The sequence below is a fragment of the Desmodus rotundus genome, chromosome 3 (assembly GCF_022682495.2).
Source record: "Desmodus rotundus isolate HL8 chromosome 3, HLdesRot8A.1, whole genome shotgun sequence".
Taxonomy (NCBI): Eukaryota; Metazoa; Chordata; class Mammalia; order Chiroptera; family Phyllostomidae; genus Desmodus; species Desmodus rotundus.
In genome coordinates, this window is record NC_071389.1 from 26,674,824 (window position 1) to 26,689,867 (window position 15,044).

Here is a 15,044-nt window from a genome sequence, read left to right on the forward strand (position 1 = left end):
CCCTCCCCCACGTACAGCATCACAGCGCAGCGACCAGCGTTACCCAGCCCCGGTGAACACCTAAGGCTCCGCCCCTTTAAGTAACAGAACCACCAAGACAAAAAAAAAAAAAAAAAAAAAGAAAAAAAGAAAAAAAAAAGGCCCAAATGACAGAACACTTCAAAGCTCCAGAAATAATTCAACTAAGCAGCGAACAGATAGCCAACCTATCAGATGCACAGTTCAAAACACTGGTAATCAAGAAGCTCACAGAATTGGTTGAATTTGGTCGAAAACTAGATGAAAAAATGAAGGCTATGCTAAGTGAAAAAAGGAAAATGTCTGGGGAACCAACAGTGACAGGAAGGAAACCAGGACTCAAATCAACGGTGTGGACCAGAAGGAAGAAATAAACAGTCAACCAGAACAGAATGAAGAAACAAGAATGCAAAAAAATGAGGAGAGGCTTAGAAACCTCCAGGACATCTTGAAACGTTCCAACATCTGAATCATAGGGTGCCAGAAGGAGAAGAGGAAGAGCAAGAAATTGAAAACTTATTTGAACAAATACTGAAGAAAAACTTCCCCAATCTGGCAAAGGAAATAGACTTCCAGGGAGTCCAGGAAGCTCAGAGAGTCCCAAAGAAGCTGGACCCAAGGAGGAACACACCAAGGCACATCATAATTACATTCCCCAAGATTAAACAGGAGAGAATCTTAGAAGCAGCAAGAGAAAAGGAGACAGTTACCTACAAAGGTCTTCCCATAAGACTGTCAGCTGATTTCTCAAAAGAGACCTTACAGGCGAGAAAGGGCTGGAAAGAAGTATTCCAAGTCATGAAAGGCAAGGACCTACATCCAAGATTGCTCTATCCAGCAAAGCTTTCATTTAGAATGGAAGGGAAGATAAAGTGCTTCTCAGATAAGGTCGAGTTAAAGGAGTTCATCATCACCAAGCCCTTATTATATGAAATGTTAAAGGGACTTATCTAACAAAAAGAAGATAAAAAATATGAACAGTAAGAATGACAGCAAACTCACAGTTAGTAACAACCACACCTAAAACAAAAACAAAAGCAAACTAAGCAAACAACTAGAACAGGAACGGAACCACAGAAATGGAGATCACATGGAGGGTTATCAACAGGGGAGTGGGAGGGGGAGAGAGGGGGAAAGGTACAGAGAATAAGTAGCATAAATGATAGGTGGAAAATAGACAGGGGGAGGGTAAGAATAGTGTAGGAAATGTAGCAGCCAAAGAACTTATAAGTATGACCCATAGACATGAACTATAGGGGGGGAATGTAGGAGGGAGGGGGTGGGCAGGATGGAGTGGAGTGAGGAGGGGAAATAGGTCAACTGTAATAGCATAATCAATAAATATATTAAAAAAAAAGAAAGCTAGCGAGAACCTCAACAACACAAAAAAGATCCAGTCAGAAATGAAGGAACAATAATTGAAATAAACAACAATTTACTGGGAAACAACAGAAGAGTGGATGAAGCTGAGAATCAAATCAATGATTTGGAACATAAGGAAACAAAAAAACAACCCATCAGAACAAGAAGAAAAAAGAACAGTGGGATATTTTAAAGATGAATGTGAATTCACAGAGGTTAAAAGACTTGCCAAAGAACACATAGCTAAAGCTAGGATTTGAATCTGAATCTTTCAGTCTCCAAAGTTCATGTTCTCTCCACTGTGTCACCCTTAAACCAATAAACCAAACAAGAACGTATCCTCAAATGAACGAAGATAAAGAACTAAACGTGCCTAGTTATGATGATGAAGGGCATCAAGGTACTGATGATTTCTAGGTTTCTCCAATAATCCTTAGTTAGGAGTCATAGTTGCCCAAAACAATTCATTATCAGATGTCTCCTCTATACAGCAACAACACAGCATGAGGAATTGGAAACAGATTCATAAAATATAAGGATCCAGAGACACATGAAAAGATGCTCAGCATCGCTAGCCATCAGAAACATGCAAATTAAAATCACAATGAGATACCACCTCATACCAGTCAGAATGGCCATCATAAACAAAGCAACAAACAAGTGTTAGAGACGATGTGGAGAAAAGGAAACCCTAGTGCACTGTGGGTGGGATTGCAGACTGGTGCGGCCACTATGGAAAACAGTATGGAATTTCCTCAGAAAACTAAAATTGGAACTGCCTTTTGACCTGGCAATTCCACTGCTAGAATTATATCCTAAGAACCCCGAACCACCAATTCCAAAGGACCCATGCACCCCAATGTTCATAGCAGCACAATTTACAATAGCCAAGTGCTGGAAGCAACCTACCATAAGTGCCCATCAGTAAATGAATGGATCAAAAACTATGGTACATTTACACAGTGGAATACTATGCAGCAGAGAGAAGGAGCTCCTACCCTTTGCGACGGCATAGATGAAACTGGAGAGCATTATGCTAAAGTGAAATAAGCCAGGCAGTAAAAGACAAATACTGTATGATCTCACCTTTAAGTGGAACCTAATCAACAAAACAAACAAGCAAGCAAAACATAACCAGAGACATTGAAATTAAGAACAAATGGACAGTAACCAGAGGGGAGAAAGGAGGGGATAATGGGAGGAAAAGGGTGAAGGGATTTCAGAAACAACTATAAAGGACACATGGACAAAACCAAGGGAAGATGGAATCGGGGAGGGAGGTGGGGATGGTTGGGGTGGGAGGAGAGTTGGGGGAAAAGGCAGACAATTGTACTTGAACAACAATAAAAAATAAAAATAAAAGCCCAGCTTGTGTGTGCATGCACATGCACACATGTCTGTATGTATCTGTATCTACATGACACAGAACATAAACCATGGAAAAGAAAAAAGAACATGGGGAAACCCATTTGGTTTATCAGTTTCCTGGACTGGGGTCTTGTTTTCTTTCACAGCAGTGTATCATTCATTGGCTTTAGCACAGTAATTTAGAGGATGTGTTCTTTATTAGCTTTGCTCAACTTGGCTGGGTTCAGCTATGTGCTGCCAGCTGGGCTGATGCCAGGGCTGAAACTCCATTCCCCTAAATTCCAGTTCATTTAATAAAGCAGAGGTTTCCTTCTGCACCAAACTCAATTAACACTTTCGGTTCTCCGTATCTAGCTCCTCTTTCCCTTTTAACCCTTATTACTACAGAATGAAGAGAGGACCTCTGATTAAAAAGACATTTCATGTTTTCCTGGGGTCTTTTTAGGCTATCAATCTGTAGAGGGTGGGGAAAACAGAAGGGTAATAAAATCATCATGACGGGACCACAAGCCAACTTCAAAAGCTTCTTATTATTGAAACTCAAAACAGTGACTGATCATAGCTGCCTGGGGCGATAATTAAGAGGATTCCAGAGCAATTCCAGCAGACTGGGGGCTCTGTCTTCTCAGATGACAGCCTGTGTGTGTCTGGTCAAGTCTAAGCTAAGCAGAGAGGCGGCATGGAAGCTCATTGTGAGGAAGCACCTGGTGGTTAGCCACAGTCAGATGAACACATTCAGCTTTCCTTAGCACAAGACAATGGACCTCCTGCTTTTTCACCGTTTCACCTTCATAATCTTCTGTTTTTCTTTAAGAGTTTGCCAAGTTCCCCTCATCTTCTTGATGTACATGAATGTTTATATTTTGTCTTTCTTCTAGTCATTATTGATGTTCAGAAATTCTCATTTATAACTGTAGTATTTTCTCAAAATCATCTAGGGAATTAAGGGGAAAATGTAATAACATAGAGTTTATATTACTGGTTTCCAATATGACTTTCCTAAGAACCACATACATTTATTTAAAATGGGGGACTTTGCAAGTTGATGTATTGGTGCTGGCATACAGGCAGTGTTACAGTAAAAGCTGGCCAAAGAAAACTTCATGGATCTAAGTATTCCCAAGGAAACAGCAGGTATGTTGGTCAAATTTATAAACTGCCAAAGTTAGTCCTCGCTGTTTCCAGGAAGTTTAAGAGAGGCCAGCTGTTTCATTACACATGCTGAAAAACTGCTGCCACTCTCAGGCATCTGTGGTTGGTGAGGGCAGGGGAGAGAACTGGGCAGAGCCAAGGGGCAGCTTAAGGAAGCTAGAAGGGAGGCATGAGACAGAATTTTTTTTGTCTCTTGGGCGGATATAATTAGAATCAGCAAGAGAACCCAGATCCCATTTCATTTCTCATATTCCTATTTCTATTTGCATACCACAGGCATACAATAAGAGAAAACCTGTTATGGGAGGTCTGGCTCACTGCATAAACCTCATCTCATAAATATTTTCCTCCTGACCAAACAGAGCACTTAAAATGCCTGTGTGTGCGCAGTTCCCTTTTCCTGGGATGTCTCGGCATCTTAATTCAGATATAACTAACAGATAGTGGACGTCCATTACAGACTACATGGTGCTGTGCATTCGCACACCCATTTTTCATTTAAGTCACTCAACCTGGAAAGGAAACACCTCTCTATTGCTGAGCCTAACACTAATTGTTGGATAGACGAATGAATAAAGCTCAGAGTTTCTAGATGCGATCAGAGTACACGGCCAAAGGTGAAATAAGGACAGAGACATTTGTGTGCGTGTGTGCAGGGAGGGAGGAAACTATGTTAAATAAAGGCAAGGCCTGGAACTAGCATATCTGAGAGAGGAAAAGGGAAAGTAGCCAAGTAGAATTTGTTTCACTACTGCCCAAGATGCCTGCACTTTTTCTCACATGGTGAGTGAAACATACCTTCTCGGGAGACAAGAGGGGCATACTGGTCACCAGAGCTTCTGGTAGAGAGGACATTCTCCTGCTTCTTATAGCTTAGTGAAAGAAGAAGTTGGGTGGAAGGGAAGTGGAAGGGTAGTCCAGGTACAGAGCTATACATATGTTTAGTGACAGACAAGTGGGTGCATAAGGGCTTGTGCCTCTCTGGAGATGAGTGCCCCTTGCCACTCTTATTTTTAGCTATAAGGTTTCCAAAATTTGAAAAATAAAACAATAGTTTAAATAACTGTTAATCTATTAAAATTGTAGTAGCATTCTTATAGTTAAGTGAATATTAGCTGTGGATGATAATACAAATGAAATCAGAAAATACAGCATGATGTATTTCACTCAGAAAATATTATTGAATAATTATGTGCCAAGCACTGGGGATATAAAGATAAAGTTAATAAATTAGTTCCATTTAATAAGGACTGCGGGTAGAAATAAATCCTAACTTTCTAGACATGGCAGAAGAATTTTAGCTCTCTTATTAATGCTTATACTGAAAAAACTAGCATTATTTTACATGTTACATTGGTAGCTACTTGTTAAATAAACAGTTGTGATGGGTGTTAGAATAAAGTGTAAGAACTCACATTCTGACTTCTTTATTCAGAGATTCTACTCCCAATCTTACCTCCAGCACCACGATGTTGCTGCCGCAACTCTCTATCTCATCTGGAACACTGTAGCAGCTTGTTAACTCTCGTCTCTCCTTCAGCTTCCGGAAGTCACCTATCCTTTCGCTGCTACCAGATTGGTTCTTCTAAAACACAAATCTTACCTGTAACTCCACTAATTAAAGCTCATTCAATGGTTCTTGCTCTTGGGGTAAAGACTCGGATCCTTAAAATGATCTAAAGGGAAGCTGTGTGTTTCCTGTGTCTACCTCTCCTTACATCCTACAAATATGTCATTTAAACATTTTTTAGCTCCTTGACTACATTTCTCAAAAATCTTGGGCTTCCACTCATTTGTTCCCTCTGCTAGCTAGAATGCTTTCTCTCTTTCCCCCTTCTTCTGGTTTCAGCTTAGATGTCACTTCATTTGGAAGCCTTTCCTGACCTCCAACTTCCAGTTCTCCAGTGTAGGTTAGGAACCCTTTTGAACTTTATTACTACAAAGTTGTAATTGTCTATTGGTCTACATGCCCACAAAACTGTAAACTCTAAAGGCAGAATCCTTATCAATTGGCTCAATGACCAGCACTTAGTTGTGACTTGATAGTTAGAACCTGAATGAATGGCTGGTTGGTTGCATAAAATTAGACAGTCCATCAGTTGACCTATGTGCTGCGACCCACAGATTAGCACTGGTTGTGTTATCCTTGCTTCTGCCCTAGTTTTTCCTTGTATAGTTTAGGATTACACTTTAACCAGCCCTCTTTCTGACCCGGAATCACAAAGTGATTATAGTGTAGTTTTGTATGCAGTTAAGGGAAATACTTTTTAAATGTTTCACGAAAAAAAAAAAAGACATTTTGATAGTTTTGTTTTTAGGCATCAAATTCTTACTCCCCAGACCATGGTAACACTCCTGCACACCCAGCACAGCAATGAATCCCATTTTGTTTTCTCTATGTACAATGCCGCAGGCAGAGAGGGCAGACCATTTACTCCAGTAGGTGTGCTCGGCACGGCACTTCTGTCCGACTCCTACATTTCTAACAGCATATGGAGAGCAGCCAGACTCAGCTTGCACTATATGAAGTCACAAAAGATTTATGTATAATCCAGAATGCAATATTTTTAATAAAAATATGAACATGAAGTAGCTTAGATCTCATGTTCTCTTACTGTCATAAAATTACATAAGAAGCTAAACTAAAATATGAAACTGGCTTCTCCAGCCTGAAATCGGAGCAAGGGGGAATAAAATGGATTATTAAGATGTCTAAAGGCCCAATTAGCATTAATGACTATGCCAAGTGGATTGAACTTTTTATTTGGTTTCTTAAATTTAAAAAATAATGCATGCCTCTGTTTTACTTTAAAGCCACACAGACAAAAAGTGATGAGCTAAAAAAAATAAAGAAAGAAAAGAAAAAGCTTTTGCCTTTTATAACCAAGTACCCTGGGTTAGTTGCAAGGCTGGTATTTGCTCTCTATCAAAGTTGGCTTGGCCCCAGGAGTTTAGAAGCTAAAAAGGACCTGGCTTAATTAGCAAAGGAGAAACAACTTGGAAAGGCAGAGCCCAGTATGGCTGGAGGGCAGAGCTAGGTGGGAGGTGAGCTGAGGGATCTGGAACCAAGTAGGAGACAGTCACAGGAGTCCCCTGTTACCCATCCCCAAGATCAGGAAACTATACAGTACTACAGGGGCAGAAGGGCCCTTAGGGATCCTCTAGTTTAACCTCTCGCATTTGTAATCACTTGTTCAAAGACATAAAACAAGTTTGTGGTCCTGTTGGGATTAGACCCCCAGTTCAATGCTCTAATGTTACACTACACTGCTTTCCTATTTCATATCAGGATCTGGAAGCCAAGATCCAGGGTCTGAAATGAAGTTTTAAAGAGAGTCCAGAGGAGAATGGGGAGAGTAGAGGGGAGAAGTGCGTGGGCAATAATGGCTCAAAGTGATGGCCCTGACAGCTGGTCCTACGGAAAGATCTCCACGGCCTTCCCTCTAGACTCAGATATCAACAAAATCAAGTCACTTAATCCTTTAACTTTACTTTTCTCATAAATAAAATGTATTCCAAAATAATTATATTTAGTTCAGAGTTATCAGGAAGATAAAATGAAATAACGTGTGTAAAAGAACATTAAAGGAACACTGGTACTTTTTCCTACTTACTGCAAGCAAGAAACAATTTCATATTACTTTCAATTTTTTCACATTTGCACACTAATGACCAGAAGGTAGAAATGAAGGAGATCTCGTGATTAGAAAGAGAACAGGCTTACATATACAGAGAACATCTTGTTTTGTGAAATGAAATGAGTAATCACATTTTTTCCACATTGTATCACTTGTTCCTTAGCCAGGACACCGAGATGGCTACGTTCTGCTGTTACTGGAAGTTACATTACAGAACCTCCCGCGGGTATGGGGTAGGGAAGAAGGAAGTTGCTGGAGGAAACAACCTAGCTGCTGGAATGATGATGACCGAAGGACCTGGTCTGGAAATGCTAAGTGGATGGTTTCTTTCTACCTACTGAGCCTGGTCCTTCTGGTCATCTCTGTTAAAAATCTAAGATCTCCAGAGGCACACAGAATTGAAAAGGAAAACAGTCAGCAAATACCTCTGGAAGCATCAACCACACAGTGAGTCATATTTCTTATCAGCATGGTGTGCAGTAAGAAAGGAATGCATGTCCAGCAATTCTGGGACACAGAGACTCTCAGCTCTTCTGGGTCTTGAGAACTGCCTGCTGTAAGAGATTCACCCATCAAAATAAAGAGTTCTCTAGGCAAGAAAGTGAGAAAATAAACCTCACTGAATATTGCCTGGATCAACAAGGCTTATTCTGTTTTAGTCTCAAGTAACCAAAAATGGCTCTGCCACCACTTCCAAGGCACTTTTCTTGCTGCTTCCACAGAAATACGTCACAGGGCCTGCAGAGGGATGGCAATGGACTTCTCCCACCAAACCCAGGGCGCTTGTTTCCTAAAGCATGTAGAGGACTAGGAGCACTTTCCTGACACAAGATGTGTGTCTCATTTTCCCCACCCCCCCATCTCAAGTTCCCTCCATCTCAGTGCCGCCAACCTAATTCAAGCCACCCTTGCCTTTCCCTTCTCCATACATACCACGGTACAACCCATACCCCACAGAGCAACCCAAGTGATTTTTTAAATAACAGCTTTGTTGATATATAATTTACATACCATAAAATGCACCCTTTTAAAGTGTGTAATTCAGAATTGTGCAATCATCATCCCTATTTAATTTTAGAACATATTCATCATCTCAAAAAGAAACCCCATACCTATTAGTCATCCCCCTTCCCCCTAGCCCCTGACAACCACTAATTTTTGTCTCTATATTTTTGCCTCTTCTAGACATTTCATATAAATGCAATTACACGATCTGTGGTCTTTTGTGACTGGCTTTTTCCACTTACCATAATGTCTTTAAGATACATATATGTTGTAGTATGTATCAGGACTTCATTCCTTTTTATTGCCAAATACTACTTCATATGGATATGCCACATTTTACTTATCTATTCATCAGAGGTTAAATACTTGGGTTATTTCAATTTCTTGCTATAACGAATAATGCTGCCTTGAACATTCATGACACATTTTTGTGTGGCTGTATGTTTTCTATTCTCTTGGGTATAGTGTATCCACAAGTGAAACTGCTGGGTCACAGGTAACTCTCTGTTTAATATTTTGAGTAACTTCCAAACTGTTCCCACAGGGGCTGCAGCATTTTACAGTCATACTGGCAATGTACAAAAGTTCCAATTTGTCCACATTTTGCTTATAGCCATACTCATGGGCGAGAGGTGATGTCTCAATGTCTCATTGTGGCTTTGATTTACATTCCCCTGTTGACTAATGATGTTCAATCATTCCAAGTGTTATTGGCCATCCAAACCCTTTGCTCCTTTTTTAAAAACTGGGTTGTCTTTTTTTTTTTTTTTTTTTAAGCGGGGGGGAGAGAGAGAGAGAGAGAGAGAAAGGGATAGTGGAAGGGAGAGATAGCAACATCAGTGCAAGAAGCATCGATTGGTTGCCTTCACATGCATCCAGACTGGGGGTCTACACCAGGACTGGGGGTCACACGCGCCGGCGCCTGGACTGGAGATGAACAGCAACCTAGGTATGTGCCCTGACTGGGAATTGAACCTGCAACCTTTTGGTTATGGGATGACACTCTAAACACTAAGCAACACCAGCCAGAGCTGGGTTGTCTTTTTATAGTTGAGTTACGTGTTCCTTTGTATTCGGGATATAAGTTCAGGTGATTTTTAAAAAGTAACAGCTTTGTCACATCCCCTACATAGTATTCTCTAATGATTCCCTGCTATGTTTATAATAAAATCCAAATTCCCACTCTGGTTTACAAGGTCCTAGTTCATATTTCAGACTGTGCCACTCTCCCCCTCACACGGCGCACTGCACGTAGTTGGAGCAGCCATTCTCAGCACCCCAGATGTGTTCGCCCAGCACACATTTTTGTGTGGGCAGATGTTTTCTATTCTCTTGGGTATATACGGTGCCCAGGAGTGAAAATGCTTGCTTGGAATTCTCTTTCCTGAATGGCTCCTTCTCACCATTCAATTCAAACATCACCTTTTCAGAAAAATTTTCTTTAAAAGACATTGCATCTAAAAAAGCTCCCCCTTCACAAAGAGGAACAAGGAAACTTTGGGGGTTGATGGATATATTCATCATCTTGATTATAGTAATGGTTTCATGGATGCATACATATGTCAAAACTTTTCAAATTGTACATTTTAAGTATTTGCCATTTATTTTATTTTCTACTTTCATGAAGCTGTTAAACATTTAAAAACTCCCTTCACAATCACACCTTTGCTGTCACTATCTTATCATACTTTATTTCCTTAGGAGAAATTGTATGTCTGAAATTACCTTGTTTATTACTTGATTTAAGTGCTTGCTATCTCATCCCAGCAGAATGGAAGTGCCATGAGGGCACGAATGTTGTTCATCTTTCTAACCGCTGTGTCCTCAGGCTGGTTCAAAATTAGGTGCTCAATAAACAGTTGGCTAATTCAATGAATGAATTCAATAAAGGTTTAGAAGAGACCCACAGACAATACAAAGGATGACTTTCTATTCTCTCAGATTCATCACTGCTTTTAGACTTAAGGGGATAAGATTCATATTATTCCCTTTATTAAGAGCAGCTATCTCAAACTCTATCCTGGATAATTGCCAACATTATCATCATTAGAAATATCATTTACTATTTAATTCCTCTGTAGTACTATTCTAGCAGTTTATATATTTTTTCTCTCATTAGTAGTATTTTTATAATAATAGTATTATAATAATGATAACAGCATATAATATAATATAGCACAATAAATATAATATACAATTACTATATTAGCAGCAATAATACAATAAAAACATTTATTTAGCACTTACTTTTTGCCAGATTTTATGTGAGCAATTTTCCCACGTAATCTCATTAATCCCTCACAATAACTTTATGAAGCAGGTAGGTACTCTTTTACAGAAGAGGAATTTGAGGTTTGGAGAGGTGAACTAACTGACCAAAGTCACGCAGCTGCAACTCAACCCTAAGTCCAGCTTACTTCAAAGCCCATGCTTTTTCCACTCTGCTACAGCGCTTCTCAAGTATTTTTATAACACAATGCTACTCCAGCTCATATAAAAGGCCCAAAGAACCGAGGAAGCTGTGCACCTAGAGAATGACACTCCTCAAGCTCTGAAATAGGTTAGAAACAAAAATAAGAGATGAGAAGCTAGCTGTTTGAGAATAATCCAAGATATTTAGAGAAAGGAATTACTTATTTTATCACAAATTCCATTCCTACCTTCATTTGACATTTTATTCTTACTGTTTCTAATTACTGTCGGGTAGACTTTGGTTTTTACCTCAGTTGCTCGCGCTGCTCCTCCTCTGCCTACTAGTGAGGTTTATTGGTGCAGATATGCTTACCATGAAAGATCTAGGTAATCTCCATAACCATTTTGGGTCCTGATTTCAAGAACTCATAGGTGGATCTTTACCTTTAGTGCCGGGCGGCTGTAGGTTGTCTCCAGTCAAGGAACACCAGCCCACAGGGAAGATGTCGCGGGAGTCGAAGCGGCACCAGTAGTCAAAGGCCCCTCGCCACCCATCAAAAGTGACAAGCACCTCTGAGCCCCTCACTTCCCCAATAGTGGCTGGGCAAATGAAATGAGGGTTCTTCCTGTCCACAGCTTCTAGCTTCATTCCCATTTTGAAGAAGTTGTGGGAAGGTGATGGTGGTTCCTAGATGAGAAATGGAAATATACAGACCTAGGCACAAAGAGAGAGGCCGTGTATGCCAAAAGACTTCTACGTCACTTGGATGACTACACGGGGACTGCTATCTAAAATTTACATTGGAGATTTAGTCTTTCTTCTAAATGAATGTCAAAGAATACTAAAGAATTACTTTGTTAATCCTAACATTGTGACCTCTTTGCTTCAGTATTTTTTAAAGAAGTAAAAGGTAACAGATAAAGTTGAACCTCCTTTTGTGCCCTTCCCCTATCCCATTACCCATATATGTTTTTATATTTTATCATATATATACATATTCATTTGCATATTTTAAATTTTATATAAATAACATTATGCTGTACATATCATTCTACAAGTTATTTGTTCAACATCATGTTTCTGAAATTTATACATGTTGACAAATGTAGTTCCAGTTCATTTTAATTACTAACAGTATTCCATTATATGTATATATCACAATTTATTCATTCTTTTGATGGACATTTAAGGTTTTTTCCAACTGTTTACTATTTCAAAATTTTAATGACCATTCTTATACTTGTTCCTTTTATACATGTGGAAGGGTTTCTTTAGGATATATACCTAGGAGTAAAATTATTGGGTTATAGGATATATACATTTTCTGCTTTATTAAATACTGCTATATTGCCTTCCAAAGTGATTATAACATTGTATTCTCTGTCTAGCAGTGTTCTCCCTCTTTTTCTCCCTGCCCTCCCACACTGCAATGTAACTGCAAGAGCAAAGTTATAAAAAAGTGTTGTACACTCTGTTCTTTTACCCTGGTTTTACTGTCTAATCCTATCCAACAATATAGTCTCATTACATGGATATCGAAAAGAAAATGTCCCCTATTTTGTAATTCTTTAATATTGTTCTGGCTATTCTTTATCCTTGATCTTTGGTATGAATTTTAGAATCAGCTTTTCAAGTTTCACAGAAAAACTCTATTTGGATTTTGACTGGAATCCTAATGAATTTATAGATTAATTTGGGGAAAATAATCTTTGTATGTATAATATTGAACCTTCCCGATCCATAAACATAATTGCATTTTCCATTTGTTAAGTATTCTTTAATATACATTTTAAAACTTACTCTATAAAAAATTCATGCTTTTTACTAACATTTGCTAGGTGCGTTATAACTGTATTGCTATCATAAATATCTTTTAAAATTTTTATTTTCAAGCCATCTGTTAAATAAGAATGCAACTGACTTTTACAAACTGATTAGCTAATTTAATCCTGATTAGCTTATATCGACTGATACACCATTTTTTTTGTCTGTTTGATTTATCAATTATTCAGAGATATGTATTAAAATATCCTCTAGTAGTTGTGGATTTTCCAATTTTTCCATGTAATTCTGATAAATTTTACCGTATATACATTGACGCAATGTTTTTTAGGAGCATGTATATTTATAACTTTTATTTTCTTGGTGAACTGTACTTTTTTATCATTAGATAGTGACCTCTTTAAATGCTTTTTAGCCTCGAAGTCTCCTTTGTCTGGTTTCAGTACAGTTAACAGTGGCATTATTTTGATAAAGGTTTGCCTGGCATATAGTTTATGTTTTTTTACTTTCAACATTTTTGTGGCATATTTTATCAGGGTATTTTGTAAACAGCATGTAGTTAAATTTAAAAAAAAAATCTAATCTGACTAAATTGATGAGTTTAAGCTCATTTCTTGTGATAAATGATATATTTATTTTTTATATTTAAAGATTTTATTTATTTAATTTTAGAGAGAGGGGCAGGGAAGGAGAGAGGGAGAGAAACATCAATGTGTGGGTGCTTCTTGCTCGCCCCCTACTGGGGACCTGGCCTGCAATCCAGGCATGTGCCCTGACTGGGAATCAAACTGGTGACCCTTTGGTTTGCAGGCCCATGCTCAATCCACTGAGCTATACCAACCAGGGCAAATTATATATTTATTATAATTATTATATTGCCTACATTTCTATTTTACTCGATTTTTAAGGTTCTTTGTTCTCCTTTAAAATTGGGTGAATTTTCATTCCTCCACCCCCCATTGATTCAGATGTTAACCATTCTATTTATAATCTTTCAGTGGATCCCCTTAAGATTGTATAGTTGACATCAGTAAGTCTAAAACTCATCTTTATCTAGTCACAAACAATACAAGGACTTTAGAATATTTTAATTACTCCTGAGTTCATAGGTATTTGATAATTTAGTTCCACACTGTTACACTGATAATTAATCACTTTTGTGATTATAATTTGTTTATACAGTTATAGGCAATGCTTGATTAGCTTTATCCACATGTGGGTATTAAGTCAGATAGTGTATGTAAGCTCTAAATTTACTGCAGGCACTCAAAAATTGTCTCTTTCTCTGTTTAGTATATGAATGTTATGGAGTTCCAAGATCTATAAGAAGAACCGCTCCTTTAGGCTTATGTCACATTTATATGTTTTACTAGTAAACACATTTTAAAAAATTTATTTTTAGAGAGAGGGGAAAGAAGGGAGAAAGAGAGAAATATCAATGTGTGGTTGCCTCTTGCACGCCCCATATTGTGGACCTGGCCTGCAACCCAGGCATGTGCCCTGACTGGGAATCAAACCAGTTCCCAGGTCAGAACTTCCTTTGGTTCACAGGTCAGCACTCAATCCACTGAGCCACACTAGCCAGGGTTAGTAAACACATTTTAACTTAACCATCCTGTGAGGCACACAGGATTCCATTTTTTACATGAGGTCAAAAAGACAAAGCTTATTATTGGTAGGGCTGGGACCCAAAAATCAGGAGTCATAATTTAGAGTCTAATATTCCTCTGGGGACGATTGCTGCTTCATAAGGTACTAAATACTCCTTTTGCGGAACTAGTTTCTGAGAAGGCATCCTCAGGCCATAAATATCATATAGACACCAGAGGCTCAGTAATTGAAAGGACATAAGCATTTGATTTTAAGCAGTTTGGAGTTGGTGATATCTGAGGAACACTGTACCTTATGGAAAATCCTGATGGGAGCCATTTCTGCTCCATTTAGCGTCTTCAAAAGGAACATAGGCCAAGAGGAGGCATTCAGCCGAAATCCTGCAGCAAACATAATAGGCAACAGATGAAAAATATGTTTCAAAGGGAAAGACAGTATCAAGTTTTCCCCTTGGAATCCAGCTACTCCTCCACAACCTATACTGTGATAAGTTACAGAATCGTAGATTGTTAGGAAAGGACTTGAAGGTTAAATAGAAGAAATGCCTCATTGGACAGATGAGGAAATGAGGCACATGGAGGGAATGTAACTTGCCCAAGTGTCATGTTGCAAAGTAAGTAGTGGAACAAAGTCCCTAGCTAAGTGTCCTGACTTTGAGACAAGTATCACAGATTATTTATCATAATGCCTAAAAA

At 38.7% G+C, this 15,044-nt stretch overlaps 1 protein-coding gene across 21 annotated transcripts in view; it reads right to left on the reverse strand.

Moving 5' to 3' along the window:
* Positions 1-15,044, reverse strand: part of SCMH1 (Scm polycomb group protein homolog 1) — a 133,450-nt gene that overhangs the window by 48,681 nt on the left and 69,725 nt on the right. For 20 of the 21 annotated variants that reach the window (XM_053919931.2, XM_053919930.2, XM_053919925.1 and 17 more), the window contains 2 exons: positions 14,641-14,729; positions 11,400-11,643 (listed from right to left, as the gene is read on the reverse strand). In XM_053919931.2, the coding sequence (XP_053775906.1) occupies positions 11,400-11,643; positions 14,641-14,729 (333 nt within the window). Of the gene's footprint in view, positions 1-11,399; positions 11,671-14,640; positions 14,730-15,044 lie in introns of those variants that run through there. The other variant, XM_045190908.2, reaches the window with a different exon arrangement.